At 55.2% G+C, this 27,531-nt stretch overlaps 2 protein-coding genes across 3 annotated transcripts; one reads left to right on the top strand and one right to left on the bottom strand.

Annotated features, from left to right (window-relative positions):
• Window positions 1–784: 784 nt before the first annotated feature.
• Window positions 785–10,158, top strand: LOC144950476 (cytosolic Fe-S cluster assembly factor narfl-like). Of its 2 annotated transcripts, XM_078880605.1 has the most exons (11): window positions 785–1,184; window positions 2,515–2,563; window positions 2,687–2,929; window positions 3,307–3,433; window positions 4,187–4,312; window positions 4,463–4,581; window positions 5,580–5,709; window positions 5,844–5,916; window positions 6,825–6,992; window positions 7,939–8,096; window positions 8,877–10,158. In XM_078880605.1, exons 3-11 carry the CDS (start codon window positions 2,810–2,812, stop codon window positions 9,197–9,199), a joined length of 1,344 nt encoding a protein of 447 aa, XP_078736731.1. In that variant the 5' UTR covers window positions 785–1,184; window positions 2,515–2,563; window positions 2,687–2,809; the 3' UTR covers window positions 9,200–10,158. The 2 variants fall into 2 exon arrangements, with proteins under 2 accessions (XP_078736731.1, XP_078736730.1); XM_078880604.1 differs by lacking the exon at window positions 2,515–2,563.
• Window positions 10,159–10,188: 30 nt separating this feature from the next.
• On the bottom strand, window positions 10,189–26,546 carry ENGASE (endo-beta-N-acetylglucosaminidase). Its single transcript, XM_078880598.1, has 13 exons — window positions 26,266–26,546; window positions 24,375–24,570; window positions 22,435–22,583; window positions 21,882–22,036; window positions 20,320–20,468; window positions 18,709–18,874; window positions 18,026–18,129; window positions 16,944–17,052; window positions 15,911–16,137; window positions 15,431–15,612; window positions 13,281–13,386; window positions 12,693–12,807; window positions 10,189–11,984 (listed from the first exon to the last, which is right to left on the bottom strand). Exons 1-13 carry the CDS (start codon window positions 26,438–26,440, stop codon window positions 11,550–11,552), a joined length of 2,268 nt encoding a protein of 755 aa, XP_078736724.1. The 5' UTR covers window positions 26,441–26,546; the 3' UTR covers window positions 10,189–11,549.
• Window positions 26,547–27,531: the final 985 nt, after the last annotated feature.

Below are 27,531 nucleotides of genomic sequence, written 5' to 3'. Positions count from 1 at the left end.
CAGGAGATTATACAACTTTCAAAGCGCATTCCCCGTGTTTAGTGTACACGCCGTACAACACGTTTGGAGTAAAGTTGGACTTACGAACAGGGACCTCTGGAACGGAACTCGTCCGTAAGTCGAGGAGTGCCAGTTGTATATAAAAGTCACTAACCAAGGCACAATCACCAAATTCTCAGTTCTCTCTCCCTGTGTGGACGCGGGAGGGGTGCGGGTTCCACCAACCACTGCTCCACCCTCGTCCCCGTTCAGAGGAATGTGGAATTTCCACCACTGGCTCGAGGGGGGGGAGGGGGGATCTGTCACTTTTGTTGTTGGTGTTCACAAGTCGTGCAGCACGTGACGTCACTCAGCCGCACGGACTCTGTGGTCGCCATGTTGGGTGAGTAGGTTTCTGCTATTTTGGACGATAATTTGCAGCCATGTTGGGTGAGTATTTGCCGCCATATTTGGTGAGTAGTTGCCGCCATCTTTGGTGAGTAGTTGCCGCCATCTTGGGCGAGTAGTTGTCGCCAAATGGGTGAGTATTGACAGCCATGTTGGGTGAGTAGTCGCCGCCATCTTGGGTGATTAATTTGCCGCCATCTTGGATGAGTAATTTGCCGCCATAATGGGGAAGGAATTTTGCCTTGAGGGCGCTTTCACAGTAGCAGTCAAAGTAATCGACTCAACTTCGCCCCTCGGAATCGATTCCAGAGACGGCCATAGCAACAGATACATATTTACGATTCCCAATTTTGTACAGGACAATCGAAGAATCGATTACTGTTTGTATTTTGCAGGCGAGGCAATTTGCGTCGACGGTTTTGTGGCTGGAGGCGGCCCTGGGCAGTACGAAGCGATCCGCGCTAAACTCCTCAACATGATTGTTCACTCATAGTTCAGCGTAATTAATTAACACAATTAATCAACACTTTACCTCATAATTACCTTGCATTTACCTCATGATTATCGTATTTTAGCTTAACTCGGGGTTTTTTTATTTTGTTGTTCGAGGGGGGGGGATTGCTCAGTATTAGTCGCGGCTTCGAGCAGAGACTGGGTCGGCGTGACCTGGGTGAAGGGAAGAGAGGGGGATACGTGAGGAGGGATACGTGAGGGGGGTACGTGAGGAGGGATACGTGAGGAGGATTCCCGGGATCGACCAGGCAGAGGCCATGACGTGTGACCACTGCACAAAGGCGGTGAGAGGGTGATGGTGATGGCGATGTTGGGGTGGGGGGGGAGTGATGATGCGAGTGATGTTGATGTGGGGGTGATGGTGGGGGGGGTGATGGTGCGGGTGATGTTGATGTGGGGGGTGATGGTTGCGAGGGATGTTGATGTGGGGGTGATGGTGGGGGGGGGTGATGGTGCGGGTGATGTTGATGTGGGGGGTGATGGTTGCGAGTGATGTTGATGTGGGGGTGATGGTGGGGGGGGGTGATGGTGCGGGTGATGTTGATGTGGGGGGTGATGGTGTGGGGGGGGTGATGTGGGGGGTGATGGTGATGTGGGGGTGGGGGGTGATGTTGATGTGGGGGTGATGGTTGCGAGTGATGTTGATGTGGGGGTGATGGTGTGGGGGCGGGTGATGGTGATGTGGGGGGGTGATGGTGTGGAGGTTATTGTGATGTGTGGGTGTGATAGTTTGAGTGTTGTTCGTGTGTGTGGAGGGGGGGTGATATTGTGATCATGTGATGGTTGTGGAGTGATGGTTGTGGTGTGATGGTTGTGGTGTGATGGTGTACATGACGATGCTATGGAAATGGTGTGTGGCTGATGCGGAGATGATGTGAGTTGTGGTGGTGTAAGTGATGCGAGTGATGGTGGAGTAGGTGACGGGAGTGATTGTGTAAGACTTTATGTTGTGAGCAGTGTCGTGATGATGTGAATGGTGATGGGAGTAATGCTGCGAGTATTGTTAGTTAGTGATGCTGTCAGGGGCACTGCCGCGGTGAGATGTTAACTACCTCGCAAGGTACACAGGTAGTCGTGGGTTCGATCCCGACCCTGACGCCTGCTGCTGTATATTTGGAGTTTGCGTATCTCTCTCTCTCTCTCCGTGGTGAGATGTTAACTACCTCGCGTGGTACACAGAAAGTCGTGGGGTTCGATCTCGACCCTGACGCCTGCTGCTGCTGTATATTTGGAGTTTACGTGTCTCTCTCTCCGTGGTGAGATGTTAACTACCTCGCCTGGTATACAGGAGGTCGTGGGTTCGATCTCGACATTGACGATGCCTGCTGTGTGTATGGAGTTTGCGGTGTCTCTCTCCCCGTGGTCGCGTATATTTTTCCCCGGCACCGGTATTTCCCTCCACATTTATATAATCAACGTGCGTTTAGAGTATTTGGCTGCTATACATTTCCACGTGAATGATAAACTTTGTTAAACTTTAATCTGTGGCCAGGTCGCTTCTGAAAAAGAGCTTTACAGCTCAGTGGGATTTACCTTGTTAAATAAATAAATACTGTACAGTCATTTACCGTCTATTGGAACTCCACTTCTCTGCTTTCTCTATGTGCTGTGAAGAAGGATCATTGCCTGAAACGTCACCAGTAATATACTCTTTCTTTTTAAGGTGACAGTCCTCTTGACGAATATGTTGAATTTTATTTGTGACACCACTGCCAATGCAGCAGCATCACCGCGTACATTTATACCGATATTATTAGACTTTGCTCACCATCTCCGCTGTGTGCAGGAATGCTCCAAGAGGAAAGGGGTGACCCCCGGAGCAGCGGGGGAGCAGGCGGAGGAGCAGGCGGGGGAGCAGGCCGCAGAGGAGAAGGAACCGGGCCGGGGTGAGTGTGGTGGTGAGGAGCGGATGCAGGCCCTGCTGGTCAGCGACTGCCTGGCGTGCGGAGGGTGCCTGTCAGCGGGTGAGCGCGTGCTCATGGCTCAGCAGAATCCCAAGCAGCTGATGGACGTGCTGCGCCCGCCAGAGGTGATGACGCTCTGGAGAAACCACGACTACATTCACAACTGTAAACATAAATGTTCTTGGTAGAAGGGAAATAATAAAATAATCAAAATAAAACAATAAAATCATTCTCACGACGTTTCGGCCACAACGCAAGCAGCCGTCCTCAGGATGTTTTATTTTTATTATTTTATTATTTCCCTTCTACGTGACTTTACCGAAAGAACCAAGAAGATGAATCCCTGCAGTCACGAAAGCTTTAAATCGAAATTTAACCACTGCGCCACCGCTCGCCACTACGCTGACCCACACGCCCAAACACAACCACGCAACACAACCACCACCTACACCGCCGCCCCGTGTCTCGCGAGCGCTGAAGGCCGTGTTGGCGGTTGTCACAGGGCGGGCGCCGGGTGCGGGAGGTGGTGGCGTCGGTGTCACCCGAGTCGCTGGCGTGGCTGGCGGCGCGGTACGGCATGGACACGGCGGAGACCGCACGCAGACTCACGGGATTCTTGCACGGCCTGGGTGAGCACTCGATCGCACTCCCTCGCTCACACCCCCTCACTCACACTCACCCCCTCATACTCCCTCACTCACACTCCCTCACTCACACTCCCTCACTCACACCCCCTCGCTCACACTCCCTCACTCACACCCCCTCGCTCACACCCCCTCGCTCACACCACCTCGCTCACACCCCTCACTCACACCCCTCGCTCACACCCCTCACTCACACCCCTCGCTCACCCCCCTCACTCACACACCCTCGCTCACACCCCTCACTCACACCCCTCGCTCACACCCCCTCACTCACACCCCCTCGCTCACACCCCTCGCTCACACCCCTCGCTCACACCCCTCGCTCACACCCCTCGCTCACACCCCCTCACTCACACCCCCTCGCTCACACCCCCTCACTCACACCCCCTCGCTCACACCCCTCACTCACACCCCCTCACACCCCCTCGCTCACACCCCCTCGCTCACACCCCCTCACTCACACCCCCTCACTCACACCACCTCGCTCACACCCCTCACTCACACCCCTCGCTCACCCCCTCACTCACACACCCTCACTCACACTCCCTTGCTCACACCATCATGGGAGTCCTGCTCTGCCTGGGTGAATTCTCACTCATGTACCCAACTTCCCTTCTCTATTTATCCCCGTATCCCTCTCTCCCCCTGTCTCCATGTCTCCCTCCCCTTGTCCCCTTGTCCCGCGTGCCCCCTCTCTCCCATGCCCCCCTCCCCGTGCGTCGCCCCCCCTCGTGCTAGGTGTGCACCGTGTACTGGACGTGTCCGTGGCGCGCGACGTGGCGCTCGCCGAATGCCAGCGCGAGTTTGTGCAGCGATTCCGTCACGAGCCGGCACGACTTCCCCTTCTCACATCCTCCTGCCCCGGTAGAGACACCACACGATCACCACACCATCACCACACCATCACCACACTACACCGTCACCGCAAAACACCATCACATTACCACCACACTGCAACATCACGCCATACCACCACTCCCGTGACCACAGCGGCACCACCTGTGCGCGGCGCAGGCTGGGTGCGCTTTGTGGAGCGACTGCACGGGGAGGCGGTGACTCCCTACCTGAGCCGCGTTCGCTCGGCGCAGCAGGTGATGGGGGCCCTGCTCAAGGAGAGGTTTGCTCAGCGGCAGGTGAGGGCGTCGCGCGACACTCAGCCGCTCACCCGTTCGCCCGCTCACCCGCTCGCTCACCCCGCTCACTCGCTCGCTCAAACACTTGCTTACATACCCGTCCACTCACCCGCTCACTCGCTTACATACTCACCCGCTCGCGCACAAACTCGCGTGCTCGCTTGCATGATCATTCACTCACCCACTCACTCACAATCATACTCACCCGCTCATTCGCTCACCTTGCTCACCCACTCACACACTCGCTTACATATTCACACGCTCACACACTCACCTTGCTCACACACTCACCCCCACTTAATATATCACTCAGCCACTGTATCACTCATGGAGCCATTCACTCTTTCAATAATTTATTTGGCAAATCCCCCAATCCACTAAATCACTCACACTGTCTCTTAACTATAACACTCACTTAACCACCCACCAATACACTCATTGTGTCAATTAACCACCATCTCAGCCACTCACCTGTTAACTCACTATATCACTCACTTTATTACGTATTTGCCTCTTAGCTCCATCTAAACCAATTTCTCAACCACGTAACCATTCAATTAACCATTCTCCCACTTGCTCACTCACCCCTCAATCACTCACTTGCTCAACCCAATTCATTAAACGTGTCATACACACACATTCACTCTTTCCCCATTCACCCACCCACCAGCCCACCCCCCATCCCCTCACTATATAGTGTGTGTGGGGGTAGTGTAACAGCACACTGCGCAAAGAACCCGGCGACCCGAGTTCGATCCCTGCTCACAACCAACACCAGTAATGACTGTGAACCATTCCTGGGCCTCCCCATAGGTCGACTCGGCCTCAAATGAGTACCTGGTGTGGTGTGTAAACATCGCCACTGGGGAGACAAGGACGTGGCGCTGGCCACCCACCCCCTCGTGTTTCGTGCCAGCCTTCATAGGTGCCTGCTATAACAGCACTTGCCCCAACAGTCTGTTAAGGCTATACGGGGGATCTTTGTCTTTGCGGTGCAGGGAGTCGGTCCAGAGGAGCTGTTCCATGTCACGGTGATGCCGTGCTACGACAGGAAGCTGGAAGCCACTCGGCCAGAGTTCCGGCACGCGACTGGGGAGACCCCACACGTGGACTGTGTCCTCACCACCGGTAACACTCCCCATGCGCTGTGCCGCCTTAATAGGTGCTCACTAAAAGCACTTGCTTGAACAGTCTGTTGAGGGCTACGTGAGAGAGTTTAGTGTTTTTATCTGTGAATGTGTCTGTGTGTGTCTTTAACTCAGGTGAGCTCGTTTCCATGCTGGATGCAGAAGGGAAGTCACTGGCGGAGGTAGAGCCAGGTGCCCTGGATACTCTGTGAGGACAGCCAGCTCTCACCCACTCGCTCGCCCACTCGATCACCCAGCCGCTCGCTCACCCAGCCGCTCGCTCCCAAACTCGCTCACCCAGCTACTCGCTCCCCCAATTGCTTGCCCAGCCACTCGCTCGCCCACTCGCTCACCTACTCGCTCACCTACTCGCTCACCTACTCGCTCACCCAGCCACTCGCTCACCCAGCCACTCGCTCACTCAGCCACTCGCTCACCCAGCCACTCGCTCACCCAGCCACTCGCTCAACCTTTACCTATTGACTCATTCACACACACTCAACCACGCACACACCCACACCACAATCACTTCGTCATTAATATTCTCACTCAATTACTCACCCACCACTGAACCATTTACTGACTCACGCCCCCACCCCACTCATGAATTCACTGTCTCGTTATTTTTTTATTTTTCATTATCCTGCTTGTTTACCCAGGAAAGCCTCGCCGAGTCCCATGACTCTTTTTCAGGAGGGTCCTGCCAAATTTTTGCAGTAGGGGCCAATGATTGCTGCTGCCGTGTGTGATGTTCATCGGTGCTGTTGTTGCTGGTTGGGGCCGACTGAGTGCCTGTGTGCATTGTCTTGTGTGTGTTAAGGTTTGGGGAACGGTGGTGTAGTGGTTAGCGCTACGCTGCGCTACGAACCTGGCGCCCCGAGTTTGATTCCCACTCACGGCCAACACCAGTGACGATTATCTTAACCAGTCCTAGACACCGCGCAATGAGTACATGGCGCGGTGTGTAAACATCACCACTGCAGAGACAAAGGCGGTTGGGCGTGGTGTTGGCCACCTCGTGTGCCGTGCCAGCCTTCATAAGTGCTACTCGCTAACAGCACTTGCCCCTATAGTCTGCCAAGGCTATAATGGGGGGGGGGAATCTTTGTCTTTAAGGTTCGGGGAGGAGGGTGCAGAGGGCCCTGCGCAGGAGCGGCTGTGGGGGCCTGGTCGGCCAGGGGGCCCTGATGGCGCCGTGGGCTGCTACCTGGAGGCCGTGCTGAGGCACGCAGCGCACGAGCTCTTCGGGGTCGACGTGAGAGAGGTGACCTACAGCACGCTGCGGTGAGTGAGCGCGAGCGGTACCGTGGGTGGTGCTGTGGGTGGTGCTGTGGGTGGTGCTGTGGGTGGTGCTGTGGGTGCCGCGAGTGCCGTGAGTGGTGCCATGGGTGCCGTGGACGTCGTGGGCGGTGCCGAGGACGGTGCCGAGGACGGTGCCGAGGGTGGGGCCGAGGGTGGTGCCGAGGGTGGTGCCGTGGGTGGTGCCGTGGGTGGTGCCGTGGGTGGAGCCGAGGGTGGTGCCGAGGGTGGTGCCGTGGTCGAGAGTGCGAGGGCAAGTGTTTGTGCGACAGTGACGTCGCAAAGTTGTGTGGTGTGAATGTTGGGTACGTGTGGAGCTGGGCGGTGGTGGCTATGCACGGGGTGGCGAGATTACCTCGCCTGGTATGCAGGAGTATGTTTGTGTGTCTGTTGAACTTCTTTCGCACTGTATGTAGCCAATCGTGCTAATCGGAGGTGTGGGGGAAGGACAATTAAACACAAAAAGCAGTTTTAAAGAAATAAGTAATATTTCTCTAAATATGCAGAAGACCCCCCTTACACCTTCTGTATATTTAGAGTTTGCATGTCTCTTCCCGTGGTCACGTGGATTTTTCTCCAGGCCCTCCGGTTTTTCCCTCCACGTTTATGCCGGTTGTAATTACCGGCGAAATGTCACGATACTCGAATTGTAAATATTGTGGGATATTGTGGGTTTACTCTCCAACACACCGGTGTGCTGAACTAGTAACGAATTGGCACGTTTTGTTTGAGTTTTTTGTTGCCAGAAAAAAGGGGAAAAACCCTATTAGTATATTTTGGTACTGGCAAAAGAGGTCCCATGATTTACCCTTACCAGTTGACATATTTATGCCATCCAACCCCCCCCAAAAAAAAACTCCATCATGGTTGTTAGAGTACTGCTAGCGCCACTACGCGAGTCGAGCCCCCCGTGCCGTGCCGTGTCGCGCAGCAACAAGGACATGTGGGAGGCGCGCGTGGAACGGGACGGCGAGGTGTTGCTGCGCTTCGCCGGCGCGTGCGGCCTGCGCAACGTGCAGAACGTCGTGGCCAAGCTGCGCCGCGGCCGCCTGCTGTACCACTTCGTGGAGATCTCCGCATGCCCCTCCGGTGAGTCTTGGGGGGTGTCACTTCGTCAGCCGTGATTAATCAGCTGCTGGATGAAGGCCGTCCCCACCTCCACCAAGCTGTAATTTTCACCGTCGTTAATTTGAACATCGGGTTGAGAAGACGCTGCCGTTTCCTGCCAGGCCACAGTGTGATTGGGAGCATGAGCAGCTGTTTGGAAAGGGTGCTTAGGATTCCCCGGTGTCTCAAAGCTGCCGAAAAGTAAACCTTTCTGGATCCCAATGCCCCTCGACACTTTCAAACTAAACCATTTTTATATTTTATTTTACCAGGTAAGGCCCACTGAGCTATATAGTTATTTTTCAGAAGCGACCTGGCTTTCACAAATGATAGCCCGATGAAGTGGCTTATGTGGAAATTTATAGCAGCCAAAAACTCTAAACGCATGTTGATTTTCAATGTGGAGGGGGAAAAACGGCAGACCCAGAGGAAAATCCACGCGACCACGGGGAAAACACGCAAACTCTAAATATGCAGCAGGCGTCAGGGTCGGGATTGAACCCATACCCTCCTGTAATACCAGGCGAGGTAATTAACATCTCGCCATTACGGCGCTCAACATCCGGGGAAGACGTCTACAATCAGGGCTGCAGAGCACAAGCTCAAAAGCCCAAAACGCCAAGCGGCCAGAAATAAGTGGCACCAAATAAAGTTGATGGATTAGAATTACGGCGTTTATTTAATCGAGCGAGGTTTTTCAGTACTCGGAAAGAGAGACGGTGGAGCAGCGTGACACTCGGGACTGGTTTTGTCTCTCGCCAGGCTGCCTGAATGGACCGGGTCAGCCCAGCGATCAGGCCGGCGGTCAGCCCGGCAGTCAGCCCGGCGGTCAGCCCGGTGGTCAAGCCGGCAGTCAAGCCGGCGGTCAGCCCGGCGGTCAGCCCGGCGGTCAGGCCGGCGGTGGCGACCTGGCCGCGGCACAGGAAGCGTACCGCGCCGCCACTCCTCGTGACCCCCCTGACCTCCGGGAGGTCGCCTCTGATTGGCTGGGAGAGGCCGACTCGGGGAGAGCTCTGAGAGAGCTGGTCACCACCACTTTCCAGACGCGCGCGACGGGGGACGTGGAGCAGGGCCACCAGTGGTGACGGGGTCGAGGTAGGGGACGGCGCACACTCGTGTAAAAAAGGCAAAGGTGCAACTCTGTAATTTCTTGGTTGCACCACTGCTGTGGCGGGAGGGGCCCCCTCCCACCAGAGGGAGCTCTGTGCTGGCTCAGACGTCTTGGAATAAGTAAGTAGGAGTACTCGCGTATCACGCCCCCCCTGCTGCCAATCGACTGTGGGTGTGCTCATTCGTACTGCCGGGCTGACGGTGGTGGTGGTGTGGGTGGGCGGGGATATTCACAAAACTTGCGCCGTCGTTTCAACTGCCGAGCTGGGGGATCGAACCGAAACCGACCTCTGAACCGGTGACCTCTGAAGTCAGGTGACCCCCCCTAAACCGCCACGTCACAGTGGCAGCTCGTACGACGTACGTGTTCGTTAATAAAGCATGCACTGATTGGAGCTTGTGCCGGTGAGATGTTTTGCACTATTTGACTATTTTATTTTACTATAAACAATTTTATTTTACCAGGTAAGGCCCGCTTAGCTGTATAGCTTTTTGTTCAGAAACGACCTGGCTGTCACAAGTGATGGCTCTCAACGAAGTAGCTTATCACGTGGCAATTTATAGCAGTAGCCAAATCCTCTAAACGCGCGACATCGATTTTAAATGTGGAGGGAAAAACGTGGAGAAAAATCCACGCGGCGACGGTGAGAGAGGCGCGCAATGGGAGCGGTGCGGCCCATTTCAACGTACGACCCTCGGCCTGGCGAGGCCACCGTGGGGGTCCCGGGCCGAGCGCACTCGCCACTTTGCAAACTGGTGGTCGTGCGAACTTGGTATCTTTTCGATTTAAAGCTTTCGTGACTGCAGGGATTCATCTTCTTGGTTCTTTCGGTAAAGTCACGTAGAAGGGAAATAATAAAATAATATAAATAAAACATAATAAGATAAAATTCTCACGACGTTTCGGCCACAACGCAAGCAGCCAACCTCATGTGAAGACAGCGTCATTCAGACAGACCTGTTCTTCACCTGAGGACGGCTGCTTGCGTTGTGGCCGAAACGTCATGAGAATTGTATTTTATTATGTTTTAATTTTTATAATTTTATTATTTCCCTTCTACGTGACTTTACCGAAAGAACCAAGAAGATGTTTGGTATCTTTGTCAAGGGGAAAGCCTCAGGGTTTGAACGCGACGGCCAGCGGAGTACACCGCCGGTACTTAGCCCAAAGCTACTTTTCCTGGGTCTGGAGCGAGATGGTCCCGTTGGTACGGGCGGGGATTGTGGATGGGTGGGCATGGTTATGTCAAAATGGGCAGAGTCGGCACGAATGGAGGGGTGTCCAACTCACCGTGTGGGGCATCGTGGTGGCGAAATGTTAACTCCCTCGCCCGGTATGCAGAACGTCGTGGGTTCAATCCCAACCCTGACGCCTGCTGTATATTTGGAGTTTGCGTGTTCTCCCCGTTGTCGTGCGCATTTTTCTCCGGGTTCCCTGGTCTTTTCCTCCACATTTAGAAACATGCGTTTAGATTTTTCACCTGTGATACATTTCCACATGGTAAGCCACTTCGTTGAGCTATCTGAAAAAGAGCTCTATAGCTCAGTGGGGCCTTACCTGATAAAGATTTTTAAAAATAGTGAATGTGTCCCGGTTGAGTCCCCAGAAAGAGGCTTTGCTTTGCTGCCCTAACAGCAGCCAAACACAGGCATCGAAGCGGAGGCATCGGGTTCTTGCAAGAGCCGTTTATTGTCGACTAGCTTTTTTGCCTGTCCAAGGACGGGTGTATATTGCAGTAAATCTGAAATATTCAATAGAAAAATTGTTCAGCTCATGATTATTAATGAGGGGGGGGGGTTGCCCCATGTGGAGTGACGTCACCCGCTATTGGTTAATGTAGAGGGGTACAGCATGTGGAGTGACGTCACCCGCTCATGGTTATTAATAAGGGGAGGGGTGCAGCATGTGGAGTGACGTCACCCGCTCAAGATTATTAATGAGGGGAGCAGCATGTGGAGTGCGCGACCTTGTGCGTTAGTGTAACTTTCCACGCGGGCATGAATATTAATGAGGTGGGGGGGGTGGCCTCTTTTGCAGTGACGTCACGCACGGACGTAGCACTGTGCTTCGTAGATTTTTTACCGTCACTTTCTGTAAAGAAACGTCATATTTGAAGCGACTTTGCGTAATAAATTATTTCATTCAGCTCGCCCTTCCTCTGCGTTAGTGTAAAAATCATACCCACTCATGAATATTAATGAGGGGGGGGGGTGGGCTTCATGTCACGCGCGGGACGGACAAACATTTCTGGGTGATTATAGTAGGTAATTGCGAGTGGCACTGGGGCAGGTGGCGCCATTGCCCCCGCCGCAGCAGCAGCGGCGCTAGCAGCCGACCTCCCGCGCCGGGGCGCAGTAGCTGATCTGCACGCGCCCGGACTCGTTCCACGGTGCCACGAAGTCCTCGAGAGACACCGGCTGCACCAGGAACTCGAGCAGAGCCTCTCCGGGGCCCACCTGGGACGGCACCAGCAGCTCGTGCACACGGTACACGCTGGTGAACGCCTCGCCCAGCAGTGCTGGCTCGGCCGTTCCTTCCTCGAGAGTGGCGGTGGCGGCGGCGACGGCTTCACCGTGAGCCGTCGGCAGGGTTCTCCAGGAGACGCGGAAGCGTGCGAGGCGGAGCGACGGGCAGGACCAGCGCAGCGTGGCGCTGAGCAGGAGGGAGGCCGGGGCGGCGCCGCTCGTCCAGGTCACGTCCCACAGCCCCACGTCGCCAAACGGCTCCCAGCCCCGCGCCAGCGCGCTCGCGTCGAACATCTGCCGACGGGCAGCACAGGCAGAACTGGCTGTCAAACCTCCCACACCTACGCCGTCGAGAGCCGATCGCCACGTCTCCCCCACGGTCACGCGAAGCCAACCCGGGGCTTAAGTTTCTCACTGAATATTCTCCCGGGTCCGCCGTTCAAATGGGGTAGGTGGCACGTTGCGCGTAGCCAAAGCCACGGCGAGAGAGATTATCCTCCGTGTGGCGTGGCCCGCGCCTCGCGATGTTTTATCCATCGCCGCTGGCACCTTAGCCAGACTAATCGGGCACGAGATGGGGTCAATGTTTCGTGCGCTCTATATACTAAAACTTTTTATTTGACCAGGTAAGCCGCAGTGAGCTATAACGGTATTTTTCAGAAGCAACCTGGCCACAAATTATAGCTCAACGAAGTGGCTTATTCACGTGGAAATTTAGAGCAGACAAATACTCTAAATGTAAAAGGTAAAAACCAGGAGAAAAATCCACGCAACCACAGGGAGCACACTCAAAACTCCAAATATACAGCAAGAGTCAGGGTCGGGATCGAACCCACTACCTCCTGCATACCAGGCGAGGCAGTTAACATCTCCTAGCCACCATGGCGCCCTCAGTCGCTGCGAGGGCAACGAGTTTAACGCTCCCGGCGTGAACAAGGCTCGTGGTGAACAAGGCTCGTGGCGAGCGAGGCTCGTGGCGAGCGAGGAAAAGTCTGCGGGCACCTGCAGGAGGCCCAGGTGGCACTGGAAGGACACGGGGCCCGACACGCCGGGGGCCTTCTCCACCGTGACGAACACATCCTGCAGCATGCAGTCACGCAGCTCCAGCAGGTAGCACCTGCACGCGCGCGCACACAACGCAAACGGCCCCCCACTCACCGATAGCCTTAAGTGACTGCTGTTAGCGAGTAGCAGCACCTATGAAGGCCGGGCAAGGCGCACGAGGGGATAGGTGGGTGGTGGCCGGCACCACGCCCAGCTGACTTTGTTTATCTAATGGCGATGTTTACACATGGCATCATTTGAGGCTGAGTCGACCTCGGGGAAGGCCCAGGTTTGGTTCAGATTATCGTCACGCACCTGGTGACCCGAGTTCGATTCACCCTCACGAATCAGTGAACTGGTCCTGGGCCTCCCCTAGGTCGACTCAGCCTCAAATGAGTACCTGGTGCAGTGTGTAAATATCGCCACTGGGGAGACAAAGGCGGCCGCGCTGTTCCGGCCTTCATAGGTGCTGCTCGCTAACGGCACTTGCCCCGACAGTCTGTCAAGGCTACACGGGGATCTTTGTATCTTTGTTGCGAGTCAGACCTGTGAGTCCAGCTCTGGGGGGGCAGCCCCCCACACTGCTGCCTCAGCCGACACGAGACCACGTCGCCAACCGGCAGAGCGGTCGGGCGGTGCGTGGTGACCGGTGCTGCACACACGCGCACACGCGCACACGCACGCACACACGCACGCACACATAAGCACACGCATGCACACACGCACGCGCACGCACACACGCACGCACACGCACGCACACACACGTGCATGTTACAGCTTTACACATACAGACAAAGATCCCCCTTGGAGCCTTGACTGTTGGGGCGGTGGCCGTGGCAGTCCACACTGACATACACACGTGCGTATCTTCTTGGTTCTTTCGGTAAAGTCACGTAGAAGGGAAATAATAAAATAATAAACATTTAACATAATAAAATAATATGTTATTTTATCACGAGGTAGAAACACAAGCAAATAAATAATAAAAATAAAACATAATAAAATACAATTCATCTGTTGATATGCCCCTTCCCCCTCTAACCCAGCTTAAATATACGCTGCCAAGCTTGGTGGTGTTCATTCAGACGCTGTCTTTCCGACAGCCGTTCTTCACCTGAGGGCGGCTGCTTGCGTTGTAGCCGAAACGTCGTGAGAATTGTATTTTATTATGTTTTATTTTTATTATTTAATTACTTCCCTTCTACGTGACTTTACCGAAAGAACCAAGAAGATGAATCCCTGCAGTCACGAAAGCTTTAAATCGAAACACGTGCGTATGTTAACCACACCATTCTTGTCCACCCATTATCAGTGCCCTACCTTTTTACAGACCAACTCAGACCTTATTGGTCATCCCATACCCTTATGAATTTCAACGTTCATCCTCCAAATTCTCATCACATTTAAAAAAATTAACCCGTAAAAACAAAGTTTTTCACTATAAATCCTTTATATGCGTGGCATCGGGGCGGCGAGAGTCCTCTCGTCCTCTGGCTTGAGATGGCTGCCACCTATGGGTCAGATGATTGTCTGGCAGCATTAAACAATTTGTAAATAAATATTTATTTTTCCCTAAACAGTGTAAAATTTTGGAAAATTGTTTTCACGAAAATACATTGTCACGCACGAGTCTGTGTGCAAAATGTCAGCTCGATTGGATCGCGGGAAGTGGGTTAAAAAAACGACTGAAAGATTTGCACGGTCCTAAGCAAGCAAGCGAACTTAATATAAAGGATTTAAAAAATGTGATATTCCTACTGATGCTCCTGCTGTTGTGGAGTGACTCATGCAGCCAGCTATGGCTACAGGGTTTGGTGGTACATGTTGTTTGTGTCGTTTATTGTGAAATTTCGGTCACAGTTCCTTTGATCACTGTTACATTGCTTTTATGGCTTTATTTTGGTGATTTCGAAAAGTTTTTTTGGTTTGGCCATGTTTGTTTGTTGTAGTACAGAGTTAGAATGATGGCTTTAATCTAAGTTGTCTTGTGGTTTGACTTGCATCCCACTAGGATTTTTGCACAGCGTTGGTGTACGGTGCTTTTTTCTGGAAGACTTTGCAGTTTTCTTGTTCATGTTTTTGTTTTTTGTTTGTTGCGGTTGCACCCGTTTCAAGAGCCGAATGGCTCACAGGGCTATACCAAATAAATGAAACTGAAACTGAGAAACACAAACAAATGGACTATTATTTTTCCCGTATTGAAACGGCTGTACGCCGTATGGACCTGAACACTCTATTTCTTCGTACAAGAATACTGGGTAAACCGTGTGGGTTGACACGGTATGCCACACACGTATACATAAATGAACCTTGGCTGCACACACGTACACGTACGCACTTGATAGTCACATGTCCACGTGCTCGCACACATGGGCGTGTGTATATGTGTGCGCGTCAGTACACGTGGCGAGCGGTAGTGTAGCGGTTAGCGCGCTGCGCGCTACGAACTTGGGGACCCGAGTTCGATTCCTGCTCATGACCAACACCAGTGATGTTGGTCAAGGGCCTCCCCTAGGTCGACTCAGCCTCAAATGAGTACCTTGTGCGATGTGTAAACATCATTTGTGCGTCAGTCAATTCAAGTTGGTCAAACCATGGAACCTGGGACCTCCCGCCAGCGAGGCCCTCGACACTTGACGTGGCAGCCTCGTGGTGCACCTAGCCTGGCACAAGCGCCGTGGTGGTGCGTGCGTCACCGTGCAGCACGGACACGTTGCTGAACGTGCACTTGGTGCTGTCCATGGTGGTGAGCTCGAGGCCCAGCCTCACCGGGTCCCCCGCCGCACCCCCTCCAGCCTCTCCGCTGCTGCCCCCCCCAACTCGGTACACGTAGGAGAGCAGCAGAGTGGGCGGAGCATGCACCATCACGCTCAGCAGCCTGTTCGGGGGGGGGGGGGGGGGGGTCACAGTGGGGGGAGTGGGGGTCACGGTGATGTCATCACCTTGCTGATCTCGTCAAGGAGAATAAAGCGGCGCGCCAGCTCCAGTCATCCTCGTAGCGGCGGCTTTTGGTGTCGAACATCAACGGTCAACCGCATCGTGCGCTTTCAGGGGCTCTTCTGCGGCCATCTGGAACGTTCTGCTTGACATCTTCCCATATTAGGAAGCTCACCCCTTCCGGCGTCTCTCCCCGCGCCTCCCTCCCCCCCCCCGCGCCTCCGCCCCTCATGTCTCACCGCACGGCGAGCCGGGCCTTGTCAGGAGCAAGCAACCCCTGCACCAGCAGGCAGCCGCCCCCCTCGAACGCCACGTCCGTCACGCTGCGCACGTACACGTGGCTCTCCAGCGCGGGCGCCACCGCGGCAACCTCGGGAGCGCCCTCGGGGTTGAAGTGTCTGGTGTCCGTGTAGATCGGCTGCAGGTTCTGGGCGCTCAGGTTGTGCCACGGCCCCGCCCGGCACACCTGGGGGGGGTGGGCGACAACGACCGAGACGCGCAAGGTCCAGTCTCAAGCCGGTCTCGCTTCGTCCAGGCGGGAGCGAATCTCACACGTGCCGAGCGGAAGTCGTCCTTCTCCCGCACCTCCGATCAGCCACGGTTGGCTACGTACGGTGCCAAAGACGTTCAAGGTACGCACGTGCATACAGGTAACCTGGGTCACCAGCCACATCGAGAACATCTTCCAATCGCATCTAACCGCCCACGTTATCAATCACACCGTCACACCACCGACCACCCCGGACAGCCGCAACATCAACGTGTTCCATCTGTTTGTCACACAGCGTTCCCCCCCCCCCCCCTCGCACGAGTGCGTTTCCTCCAGGTGCTCCGGTTTCCTGCCGCGTGTAGAAACAGTCACTAATCGGCCGACAACAACTTCACATTTAGAGGGTCCGCAGAGCTTGGCCCATTGCCGGTAGCGCCGGCTCGACGCATGGCTCCTGCTGCCGCCGCCACCTTCCCGTTTGTCTGTGGTACCTACTCCACGCTCCTCCGAGCGAGCGAGCGAGCGAACCACTGTGCCGCAGCGTTGCAAGTTGAATCTTGTTATCAACGATATTATTATTATCAACTAGCTATCAACCCCCACCACACCACGAACCACACACGAATTACCACCAGCTGTACACCACCCCCAGTGCCCCCCCCCCCCAACCCGTGTCCCCCCCACACCGTGCCCCCCCCCACACCGTGCCCACCCCCCCACACCGTGCCCCACCCCCCCACACCGTGCCCCACCCCCCCACACCGTGCCCCACCCCCCCACACCGTGCCGCGCCGGTAGAGGTTGCGTCCCTGCCCCCGGCAGAAGCTGGTGGCGATGGGGAGGGCGGAGACGCTGTGTGGGTTTGTGTGCTCCACCATGACGCTCCAGAACCTGCCACGCGCACACCCACACACACACACGCACACACACGCACACACACGCACACACATGCACACACACGCACACACACGCACACACACGCACACACACGCACACACGCACACGCACACACACGCACACACACACGCACACACACGCACACACACACGCACACACGCACACACCCACACACACACGCACACGCGCACACGCACACACACGCACACACACACACGCGCACACACACACGCACACGCACACACACGCACACACACGCACACGCACACACGCACACACGCGCACACGCATGAGATGCAGACACACGCACACATATACAAAGACAAATATCCCCCGTATAGCCTTGAACAGAATGTTGGGGGCAAGTGCTGTTAGGGAGCAGCACCTATGGAGGCCAGCACAAGGAGGTGGGTGGCCAACGCCACGTCTGGCCGCCTCTGTCTCCCGAGCGGAAATGTTTGAACATCGCACCAGGTACTGATTTGAGGCTGAGTCGACCCACAGATACACACACAGATCTGTGTGATCCATCAACCTTTGCTTCAACGAAGCTGGATCACAGGTGGACACCACGCACCTGGCTCCGTGTCTTTCCATGTCTCTGCGTGTCTCCGTGCCCCCCCGTGTCTCCGTGCCCCCCCCCCCCCCCCGTGTCTCCGTGTCTCGTCACCCCCATGGTGCTCTTCGTGGCGAAACCCTGGCCGCTTGTGTCTCCACCGCATTCCCCTCCCATTGTCAACGTCCCCACTGTCTGCCTGTATCGCCTAGTCCCTTGTCTCCCTGTGTCTCCCCGTTAGTCTCCCCGTGTGTATCCCCGTGTGTCTCCACGTGTCTCCACGTGTCCCCGTGTGTCTCTCCCCGTGTGTCTCTCCCCGTGTGTCTCCCCACGTGTCTCCCCGCGTGTCTCCCCACGCGTCTCCCTTGTCTCCCCGTGTGTCTCCCCGCGTGTCTCCCCGTGTCTCCACACCGGTGCTGGTGGTTGTGAAAGTCCGGGCGCTCGTGTCTCTCGTAGACCCAGCCCGGGGCGAAGATGGCGGCGGAGAGACGCAGATTCCAGATCTCCTGCATGGACTGAGAACATCATCATCATCATCACCACCACCATCATCACCACCATCAATATCATGCAGGGTGGTCGCGCAGCTGACCGCTACAGGGTATAAGTTCAATTCTCGACTCGGGTGTATTTCTTTGTGGAGTTTGTGTGTTCTCCCCCTGTTCTACACGGGTTCCCTCTGGGTTCTCCAGTTTCCTCCAATGTGTAACAAACACAAGATGTAACTGGGTCCACTCAGCCCCGAATGAGTACCTGGTGCGATGTACCTGGTGCGATTGAGACAAAGGCGGCCGGGCGCGGTGTTGGCCACCCACCCCCTCGTGTGCCGTGCCGGCCTTCATAGTGCTCGCTAACAGCACTTGTGTGTGTGCGCGTCTGCGTGCGTGTCTGCGTGCGCGTCTGCGTGCGCATCTGCGTGCGTGTCTGCGTGCGTGCGTGTCTGCGTGCGTGTCTGCGTGCGTGCGTGTCTACGTGCGTGTCTGCGTGCGTGTCTGCGTGCGTGCGTGTCTGTGTGCGTGTCTGCGTGCGTGCGCGTCTGCGTGCGTGTCTGCGTGCGTGCGTGTCTGTGTGCGTGTCTGCGTGCGTGCGGTCACTATTCTGGCGGCGTAGCCCTCACGCCCGGGCAGCCCCCGGCCGAACACGTCCACCCCGGCGTAGACATCGGCGCGCCGCGACCCGGCGAGCTCCGCGCTGCGGCCCAGCCCCTCGGAGGTCCAGGCGTAGTTGAGGAAGATCCCGTCGCTCGCATCGAAGAATGGCCTGGGGAGCCGGCGGAGGTGGTGGCAGGGGGGTGCGGATAGAGGGTAATCAGAGGGGCTACGTACGGTGCGAAAGAAGTTCAACGTACGTGCAGGTGCTGTTAGCGAGCGGCACCTACGAAGGATCGGCACGGCACGCGAGGCCAGCAGCACCACGCCCGGCGGCCTTTGCCTCCCCAGTGGCGACATTTACTAAACACCGCGCCAGGTGCTCGGAATCTTCATTTAGAATCAGAATCTTCATTTAGAATCAGAATCTTCATTTAGACTGTAGGAGGAATTGCTCCTTGTCACACAAGTCCAGTAGGGGCACAGGGGGTCAGCAAAATGGGTCAGCAAGTTACAACCACAAAAAATACAGAATCAGAATCTTTACGTCGACTGGAGGAATCGGATTCTTGCATTCTCAATTGCTGCTGCGCGCACACGACCCGAACTAGGCCAACCCTGTGTGTGTGTGTGTGTCTCAGAGGTCGCAAACGGGTTTTGATTCCTTACCCGTACCCAGCCGCACCAGGGTCGCAAATGGGAACCTGTACCTGTACCCGGCCGGGTACGGGTACCCGTTCCCTACCCGTACCCTACCCGAAATGAGTGACAAACGGCTACTCACCGGTGACTCACGGCCTACCCGTACCCGTACCCGGCCGCACCAGGGTCGCAAACGGCTACCCGTACCCGGCTGGGTACGGGTAGCCGGGTATCGGGTAGGGTACGGGTATCAGGTAGGGTACGGGTATCGGGTAGGGTACGGGTATCGGGTACCCGGTTGCGACCTCTGGTGTGTCTCGAGGAAGGGGTGTGACCTAAATAGATAGAGGTGTGGCCTGATCAGGAAGGGGGCGGGGCACAACGAGGAAGCAGGCGGGGCCTAGTGAGGTTGACTCTCCCTGTTGAGCTCAGGTCACGGGCGCGTAGAATCAAACACGGGCAGCAGCAGCAGCAGCGTAGCATTAGTGCCGCAGACGCCGCCACTAGCCAACGAGTTGTGATTATTGCCGCTTCGCGCGTTCACCTAGGAAAGCTTCGGAAACTCGTCACGCATTTTCATGAGGGTCCTGCCAAGTTTGTCACAGTGGCGGGTAGGGGGGGGGAGGCGATGATTGATTTGCACGGGTTACCCTCGGTCACGTGCGTCCTCATCACCGTGAACCCACAATCCCCCGTATCCCCCTGCGTCCCCTTCTATGCATCGTCATCTCTCCGCGTGTCCCCCGTTTCCCCGCGTGCCCCCCGGCATGCCCCCCACGTTCCCACGTGCCCACCCCGCTTGTCCCACCCCTCCCCCCGTCATCTCACCGGTTTTTTTTCGTCTTCTCGACAGACCTGTTCTTTACCTGAGGACGGCTGCTTGCGTTGTGGCCGAAACGTCGTAAGAATTATTTTTATTATTTTATTATTTCCATTCTACGTGACTTTACCGAAAGAACCGAGAAGATGAATCACCGGTTTTTGTCGTTGAGTTCGTTCTGCCAGTCCAGGCGGCCGCTCGCGACGACGCTGTCGTACCAGAGCACCATCGCTCGGGGCGACACTGCGCGCAGGCGCTCCCGCAGGTAGCGCAGGAACCCCAGCAGCACCGGCACCTTCTCCGGCTAGACGGGGCGCGCCGGGTGACGCGCACACACACACACACGGCACGCGTGGCACCCTGAGGAGTTCACACGCCCGGCGCCTGTTGCGCCGCCTGTTTAGATGCTGCCCTTTGTTGCCATTCCAATGGTGCTGCTCTGTGCAGTATCATTACTCAGGCGATTACTCGTACATCGCTCATAGGCAATAAGTAAATAATAAATAGCGGTTTGGAACGCATCCCCATTGGAACCATGTTATCGTGACCTCCTATAGCACTGTTTCCTATAGCGCTGTCGGTAACGCATCTCCATAGCAACCATGTTCAAGTGTTAAACTGACCTATATCACTGTTGGTCACGTATCTCCATAGCAACCATGTTATAGTGACCTATAGCGCTGTTTCCTATAGCGCTGTTGGTCATGTATCTGCATAGGAACCATGTTAAACTGACCTCCTATAGCGCTGTTTCCTATAGCGCTGTTGGTCACGTATCTCCATAGCAACCATGTTATAGTGACCTATAGCACTGTTTCCTATATCGCTGTTGGTCACGTATCTCCATAGCAACCATGTTATAGTCACCTCCTATAGCGCTGTTTCATATAGCGCTGTTGGTCACGTATCTCCATAGCAACCATGTTATAGTGACCTATAGCGCTGTTTCCTATATCGCTGTTGGTCACGTATTTCCATAGCAACCATGTTAAACTGACCTCCTATAGCGCTGTTTCTTATAGCGCTGTCGGTAACGTATCTCCATAGCAACCATTTAAAGTGTTAAACTGACCTCTTATAGCGCTGTTTCCTATAGCGCAGTTGGTCACGTATCTCCATAGCAACCATGTTAAACTGACCTCGTATAGCGCTGTTTCCTATAGCGCAGTTGGTCACGTATCTCCATAGCAACCATGTTATAGTGACCTAGAGCGCTGTTTCCTATAGCGCAGTTGGTCACGTATCTCCATAGCAACCATATTATAGTGACCTAGAGCGCTGTTTCCTATATCGCTGTTGGTCACGTATCTCCATAGCAACCATGTTATATTGACCTATAGCGCTGTTTCCTATATCACTGTTGGTCACGTATCTCCATAGCAACCATGTTAAAGTATTAAACTGACCTCATATAGCGCTGTTTCCTATAGCGCTGTCGGTAACGCATCTCCATAGCAACCATGTTATAGTGGCCTCCTATAGCGCTGTTTCGTACAGCGTTCCGTTTACCAAGAACGCATCCTGAGCGCTATCAGAGCGTCGCCTCTATACAATGATGTTAATATGCCGTGTGGCGGCATGTCGCAGTGGGCCAAGGCGCGACACGGTCGATGGATGAACCCCGGAAGGGGGGCGATGATTAGACGGGCACGAGGGAGACGCGACGATGGCTGCGGCGGGAGGTGGGGGAGACGACGGGGGGGTCGGGGCTGCTCACCTGGACGTTGTTCTCGATGTTGATGAACCAACCGTCGAGCTGGTAGAACGTGGAGATGCGCACCAGCTGGTTGGCCAGGGCCCTCGCGGACTCGTCGCCCTGCAGGAAACGGTCGCACGACTCCTCCCCGCCACGCCACTCCGTGATGAACGTCCCTGGAGCGCAGCAAAAGACAAAAGATCCTCCGTGAAGCCTTTAACAGGCCGTTTAGGGCAAGTGCGGTTAGCGAGTGGAACCTGTGAAGGCCGCCACGGCTCACGAGGGGGTGGGTGGCCGGCACCACGCCCGGCCGCCTTTGCTGCTGGGTGTGGGTGGGCAAGGTGCTGGTGGTGCGGTGGTGGTGATGGAGCGGTGGTGCGGTGATGTGGTGATGCAGTGGTGGAGCGATAGTGCTGTGGTGGTGGTGGAGCGGGGGTGGAGCGGTGGTGCCGGATGGTGGAGCGGTGGTGGCGGTGCGGTGGTGGTGGCGGTGGTGGAGCGGTGGTGGTGTGTTGGTTGAGAGGTGGTTGAACGGTGGTGGTGGCGGTGGTGCGGTGGTGTCCCGCCTACCCACCCAGGATGGGCACGGCATGGCGGTGTGCCGCGTTCACCCAGCCCACTGGCGGCACCGTCACCGTGTGGTGGCTGAAGTAGATGAACAGGTCCACGTGGGCCCAGTGGTAGAACGAGTACGGCTCATCTGAGCACACGCCCTGCACGAACCTGCACCACCACCACAACAATCACCTCAATCATTACAACCACCTCAATCACCACCATCACCTCAACCATCACAACCACCACCACAACCACCTCAACCACCACCTCAACCACCACAACCATCACAACTACCGCCACAACCACCTCAATCATCACCATCACCTCAACCAACACAACCACCACAACTACCACAACCATCACAACCACCACAACCATCACAACCACCACAACTCCCGCCACAACCACCTCAACCACACAGAATGAGCACACGCCCTGCACGAACCTGCACCACAAACACCACAAAACAACGAGCCTACTCCACACAGACACGGAACCATGACAAGAACCACAATTATCGCTCCGCTCGTTCACCAAGGGCTAATTCGAAGTTAACACTTCAGTGGGCTTTGCGTGGTTGTATGGGGAGGGTTTCGTGTTGTTTTTGTTTGGGGTGATTTGTTTAACTTTCTTGGACTTTGCACTATTATCGTGTGTTTGTACCGTTTGTTGGTGTGGCGTTCTTACCCCGTGCCCCTACTGGAGATCTGTGATAAAGAGCTTGAGAGCTCATCGGATTTCTCCTGCAGGCTAAATAAAGATTCTGATTCTGAAAGCCTCGGCAAGGCCCTTTTTTCAGGAGGGTCCTGCCAAGTCTCCGCAGCAGGGAGCGACGTTGCTATTACAACTAAAAAATTTAACTATATTTTTATATTTTACCAGGTAAGGCCCCACTGAAGCGACCTGAACACAGATTATAGCTCAACGAAGTGGCTTATCTTCTTGGTTCTTTCGGTAAAGTCACGCAGAAGGGAAATAATAAAAGAATAAAAATAAAACATAATAAAATAATTCTCACGACGTATTATTTTTATTATTTTATTATTTCCCTTCTACGTGACTTTACCAAAAGAACCAAGAAGATGAATCCCTGCAGTCACGAAAGCTTTAAATCGAAGTGGCTTATCATGTGGACATTCATCGCAGGCAAATACTCTAAACGCACGTTGATTCTAAATGTGGAGGGGACAAACCGGCAGACCCAGAGAAAAATCCACGAGACCACAGGGAGAACAACACTCTCCAAATATACAGCAGGCGTCAGGGTCGGGATCGAACCTACGACCTCCTGCATACCAGGCGAGGGAGTGGACATCTCGCCAACGCTACGTGGGAACCCAATTGAGCGATTTGCAGATAATTTAATTTGGCCAATATCAGCGACATTGTGTGTTTGTGTGTTTGGCTACGAGAGGAAACCGGAAAATCCGGAGGAAGCCCATGCACAATAGATGGGGAACACACAAACTCTACTCACTGTTACACACACTGCAGGACAGGGGGAGAACACACAAACTCTACTCACACACTGCAGAGCAGAGGGAGAACACAGCCTAAAATCACTCTGCAGAACAGGGTGAGAACACACAAACTACACTCTATAGAACAGGGTGAAAACACACAAACTACATTCTGCAGAACAGGAGAACACACAAACTCCACTCTATAGAACAGGGGAGGGGAACACACAAACTCTACTCACTGTTACACAATGCAGATCAGATGGAGAACACACAAACTACACTCTATAGAACAGGGTGAAAACACACAAACTCCACTCTATAGAACAGGGTCAAAACACACAAACTACACTCACTCTGCAGAACAGAACACACAAACTACTCTCACACACTGCAGAACACGGGGGGGGGACGGGGGGCGGCATACAAACTCCACTCTCTCACTCACTAACATCAACCACAGCCCCGCCATCCCCCAGCGTGCCACCAGCATCACCTATCGTCCAGGTAGCCCCCCATCATGTCGTGGCACACGAGCGTGCGGGGCCCCCCAGGGTCCGCCGTGGGGAAGCGTGGGGCGAGTGGCGCGATGGGCCGCCGGAAAGCGGCAGAGTCCGGGCCGCTCGTGGTCTCCGTCCACGCGAGGACCTCCTCCAGGCCGTCCAGGGGGGCGCACTGAGGCTCCAGGTTGCCTGGGGGGGCGGGGGGCACGAGAGAGAGAGACACGGCACACGCCGTCAAGAATCGCCCTCCCGGCACGAGCCCGCGTTGTGTTGTTTTTTTCGGAAGATTTGCCGCTAACAGAATATTGTGAAAATTCGGTCAGAGTTCCTGTGACCTGCACTGTTTCATTGCTTTTATGGCTTTATTTTGGTGATTTTCGAAAAGTTTTTTGGTTTGGCCATGTTTGTTTGTTGTAGTACAGAGTTAGAATGATGGCTTTAATCTAAGTTGTCTTGTGGTTGTTGTTGTTGTTTGACTTGCATCCCACTGGGATTTTTGCACTCAGCGTTGGTGTACGGTGATTTTTTCTGCAATATTTTGCTGTCTTTTCTTGGATTTTCTGTTTGCACTCGGTCACTATAAGATGTGTTCTTGTTCTTGTTTTTGTTTCTTGTTTGTTGCGGTTGCACCCGATTCAAGAGCCGAATGGCTCACAGGGCTATACCTAATACATGAACTTGAAACTTGAACTTGAAAACTTGGTTTATCGAGGATGTTTCTGTTGCGCGTCGTCGCTTTAAGATGTTCTCTGTTCAGATTTTGTTTGTTGCGGTTGCACCCGATTCAAGAGCCGCGTGGCTCACAGGGTTATCTATAGAGATATATAAAAGGGAAATTGGTGATTATGTGCGTCTGTTCAAAGTGCTTAGCGTACTTCCTGACATGCAACAAACTTGAAATTTTCCATGTGGGTACTTTCCAGACTGTACATCATGCACAAATTATTCAAATACACTTTTGTATTTTTTTATGGGGGGGGGGGGGGGGCACAATAATGCAGAGATTTTGCACGGCAAGTGAGCTGTGACGTCACATCTGTCATGTGACCCGCATGCGGAAGCGTGACGGAGTGTGGCTGCTGATGGCGGGGAAAGTGAAATACAAACGGGTTGCAGCTCTAAGGCGTTCTTCGCGCAGCGTTGCTGCTTTATTATTTAGTCGTGTGTCTGCAGCAAGCGCGTGTATGTGTACCTATGGACGCGCGCACGTGTTTGTGTGTGTGTGGGGGGAGCGGTGGTGTAGTGGTTCGTGCGCTGTCTGTGTTTGTGTCTGCGTGTGTGTGTGTCTGTCTGTGTGTGTGTCTGTCTGTGTGTGTCTGCGTCTGTCTGTGTGTGTGTGTTTGCGTGTGTGTGTTTGTCTGTGTGTCTGTTTGTGTGTGTCTGTCTGTGTGTGTGTCTGCGTCTGTCTGTGTGTCTGCGTGTGTGTGTGTCTGTCTGTGTGTCTGTGTGTTTGTGTGTGTGTCTGTCTGTGTGTGTCTGTGTGTTTGTGTGTGTGCTTGTCTGTGTGTTTGTGTGTGTGTGTGTCTGTGTGTGTGTCTGTGTGTCTGTCTGTGTGTCTGTGTGTGTGTCTGTCTGTGTGTGTGTGTCTGCGTCTGTGTGTGTGTGTCTGCGTCTGTCTGTGTGTGTGTGTGTGTCTGCGTGTGTGTGTTTGTCTGTGTGTATGTGTGTTTGTGTGTGTGTCTGTTTGTGTGTCTGCGTGTTTGTGTGTGTCTGTCTGTGTGTGTGTCTGTCTGTGTGTGTCTGTGTGGCTGTGTATGTGTGTGTCTGTGTGTCTGTCTGTGTGTCAGTGTGTGTGTGGGGGGAGCGGTGGTGTAGTGGTTAGCGCTGGGGTGTGTGTCAGGAGACATCTGGAGCACGCTGTACAGTAACTTGCTGGTTCAGTACCGGTCGGGCCTGACGATGCTGCTGCTGCTGCGTCTCCCTCGCCCGGGACCCCTCTCCACGCGGGGTCCGCGGGGTCCCCGCTGGCCCCCTCAGGCCCCGCCGTGACGGCGGCGGTGGTGGTGGTGGTCGTGGTGGTGGTCATGGTGGTGGTGGTGGTGCCGGTTGACTCCGCCATGATTCGCCGCTCTTCTCGACTCCAGCCGCTGTCCGCTTCCGCCTTCTCCGCCCACTTCCAGATGTCACCCACCACCCCCCTCGTCACCCCCCACCCCCCTCGTCACCCCCCACCCCCCTCGTCACCCCCCACCCCCACCACCCCCACCACCCCCTCGTCACCCCCCTCGTCACCCCCCCCACCCTCGTCACCCCCCCACTTCACCCCCCCCCCTCGTCACCCCCCCCACCCCCTCACGCACTCACCATAATACGTGTCACTCAACAACACTCACCCACTCACCAGCCCGCTCACCCTACCACTCACCACACCACCCGTCACAGCAACACTCAACCACTCCACAACAACAACAACAACCTGATCGATTACACCCCCGGCTAGTTGCTGTGTGTTGCTGGCCGCTTGGCGTGTTTGTTTTTGGGCCACCTGCCGTTGACTGAGTTTAAACCATAAAGAGATGGCGGGTGAGGGGTAGGGGTGAGGAGGGGTAGGGGGTGAAGGGGTGAGGAGGGGTAGGGGAGGTGAGGGGTAGGGGGTGAGGTGGGGTAGGGGGGGTGAGGGGTAGGGGGTGAGGAGGGGTAGGGGAGGTGAGGGGTAGGGGATGAGTAGGGGTAGGGGGGGTGAGGGGTAGGGGGTGAGGAGGGGTAGGGGAGGTGAGGGGTAGGGGGTGAGGAGGGGTAGGGGAGGTGAGGGGTAGGGGGTGAGGAGGGGTAGGGGAGGGGTAGGGGATGAGTAGGGGTAGGGGGGGTGAGAAGTAGGGGGTGAGGAGGGGTAGGGGGTGAAGGGGTGAGGAGGGGTAGGGGAGGTGAGGGGTAGGGGGTGAGGAGGGGTAGGGGGGGTGAGGGGTAGGGGGTGAGGAGGGGTAGGGGGGGTGAGGGGTAGGGGGGGTGAGGGGTAGGGGGGTGAGGGGTAGGGGGTGAGGAGGGGTAGGGGGGGTGAGGGGTAGGGGGTGAGGAGGGGTAGGGGGGGTGAGGGGTAGGGGGTGAGGAGGGGTAGGGGAGGTGAGGGGTAGGGGGGGTGAGGGGTAGGGGGTGAGGAGGGGTAGGGGGGGTGAGGGGTAGGGGGTGAGGTGGGGTAGGGGAGGTGAGGGG

Source organism: Lampetra fluviatilis, chromosome 58 (genome assembly GCF_964198595.1).
Source record: "Lampetra fluviatilis chromosome 58, kcLamFluv1.1, whole genome shotgun sequence".
Taxonomy (NCBI): domain Eukaryota; kingdom Metazoa; phylum Chordata; class Hyperoartia; order Petromyzontiformes; family Petromyzontidae; genus Lampetra; species Lampetra fluviatilis.
Note: the sequence above shows the minus strand (reverse complement) of the source record. Positions and strands in the feature narration are given on the sequence as shown.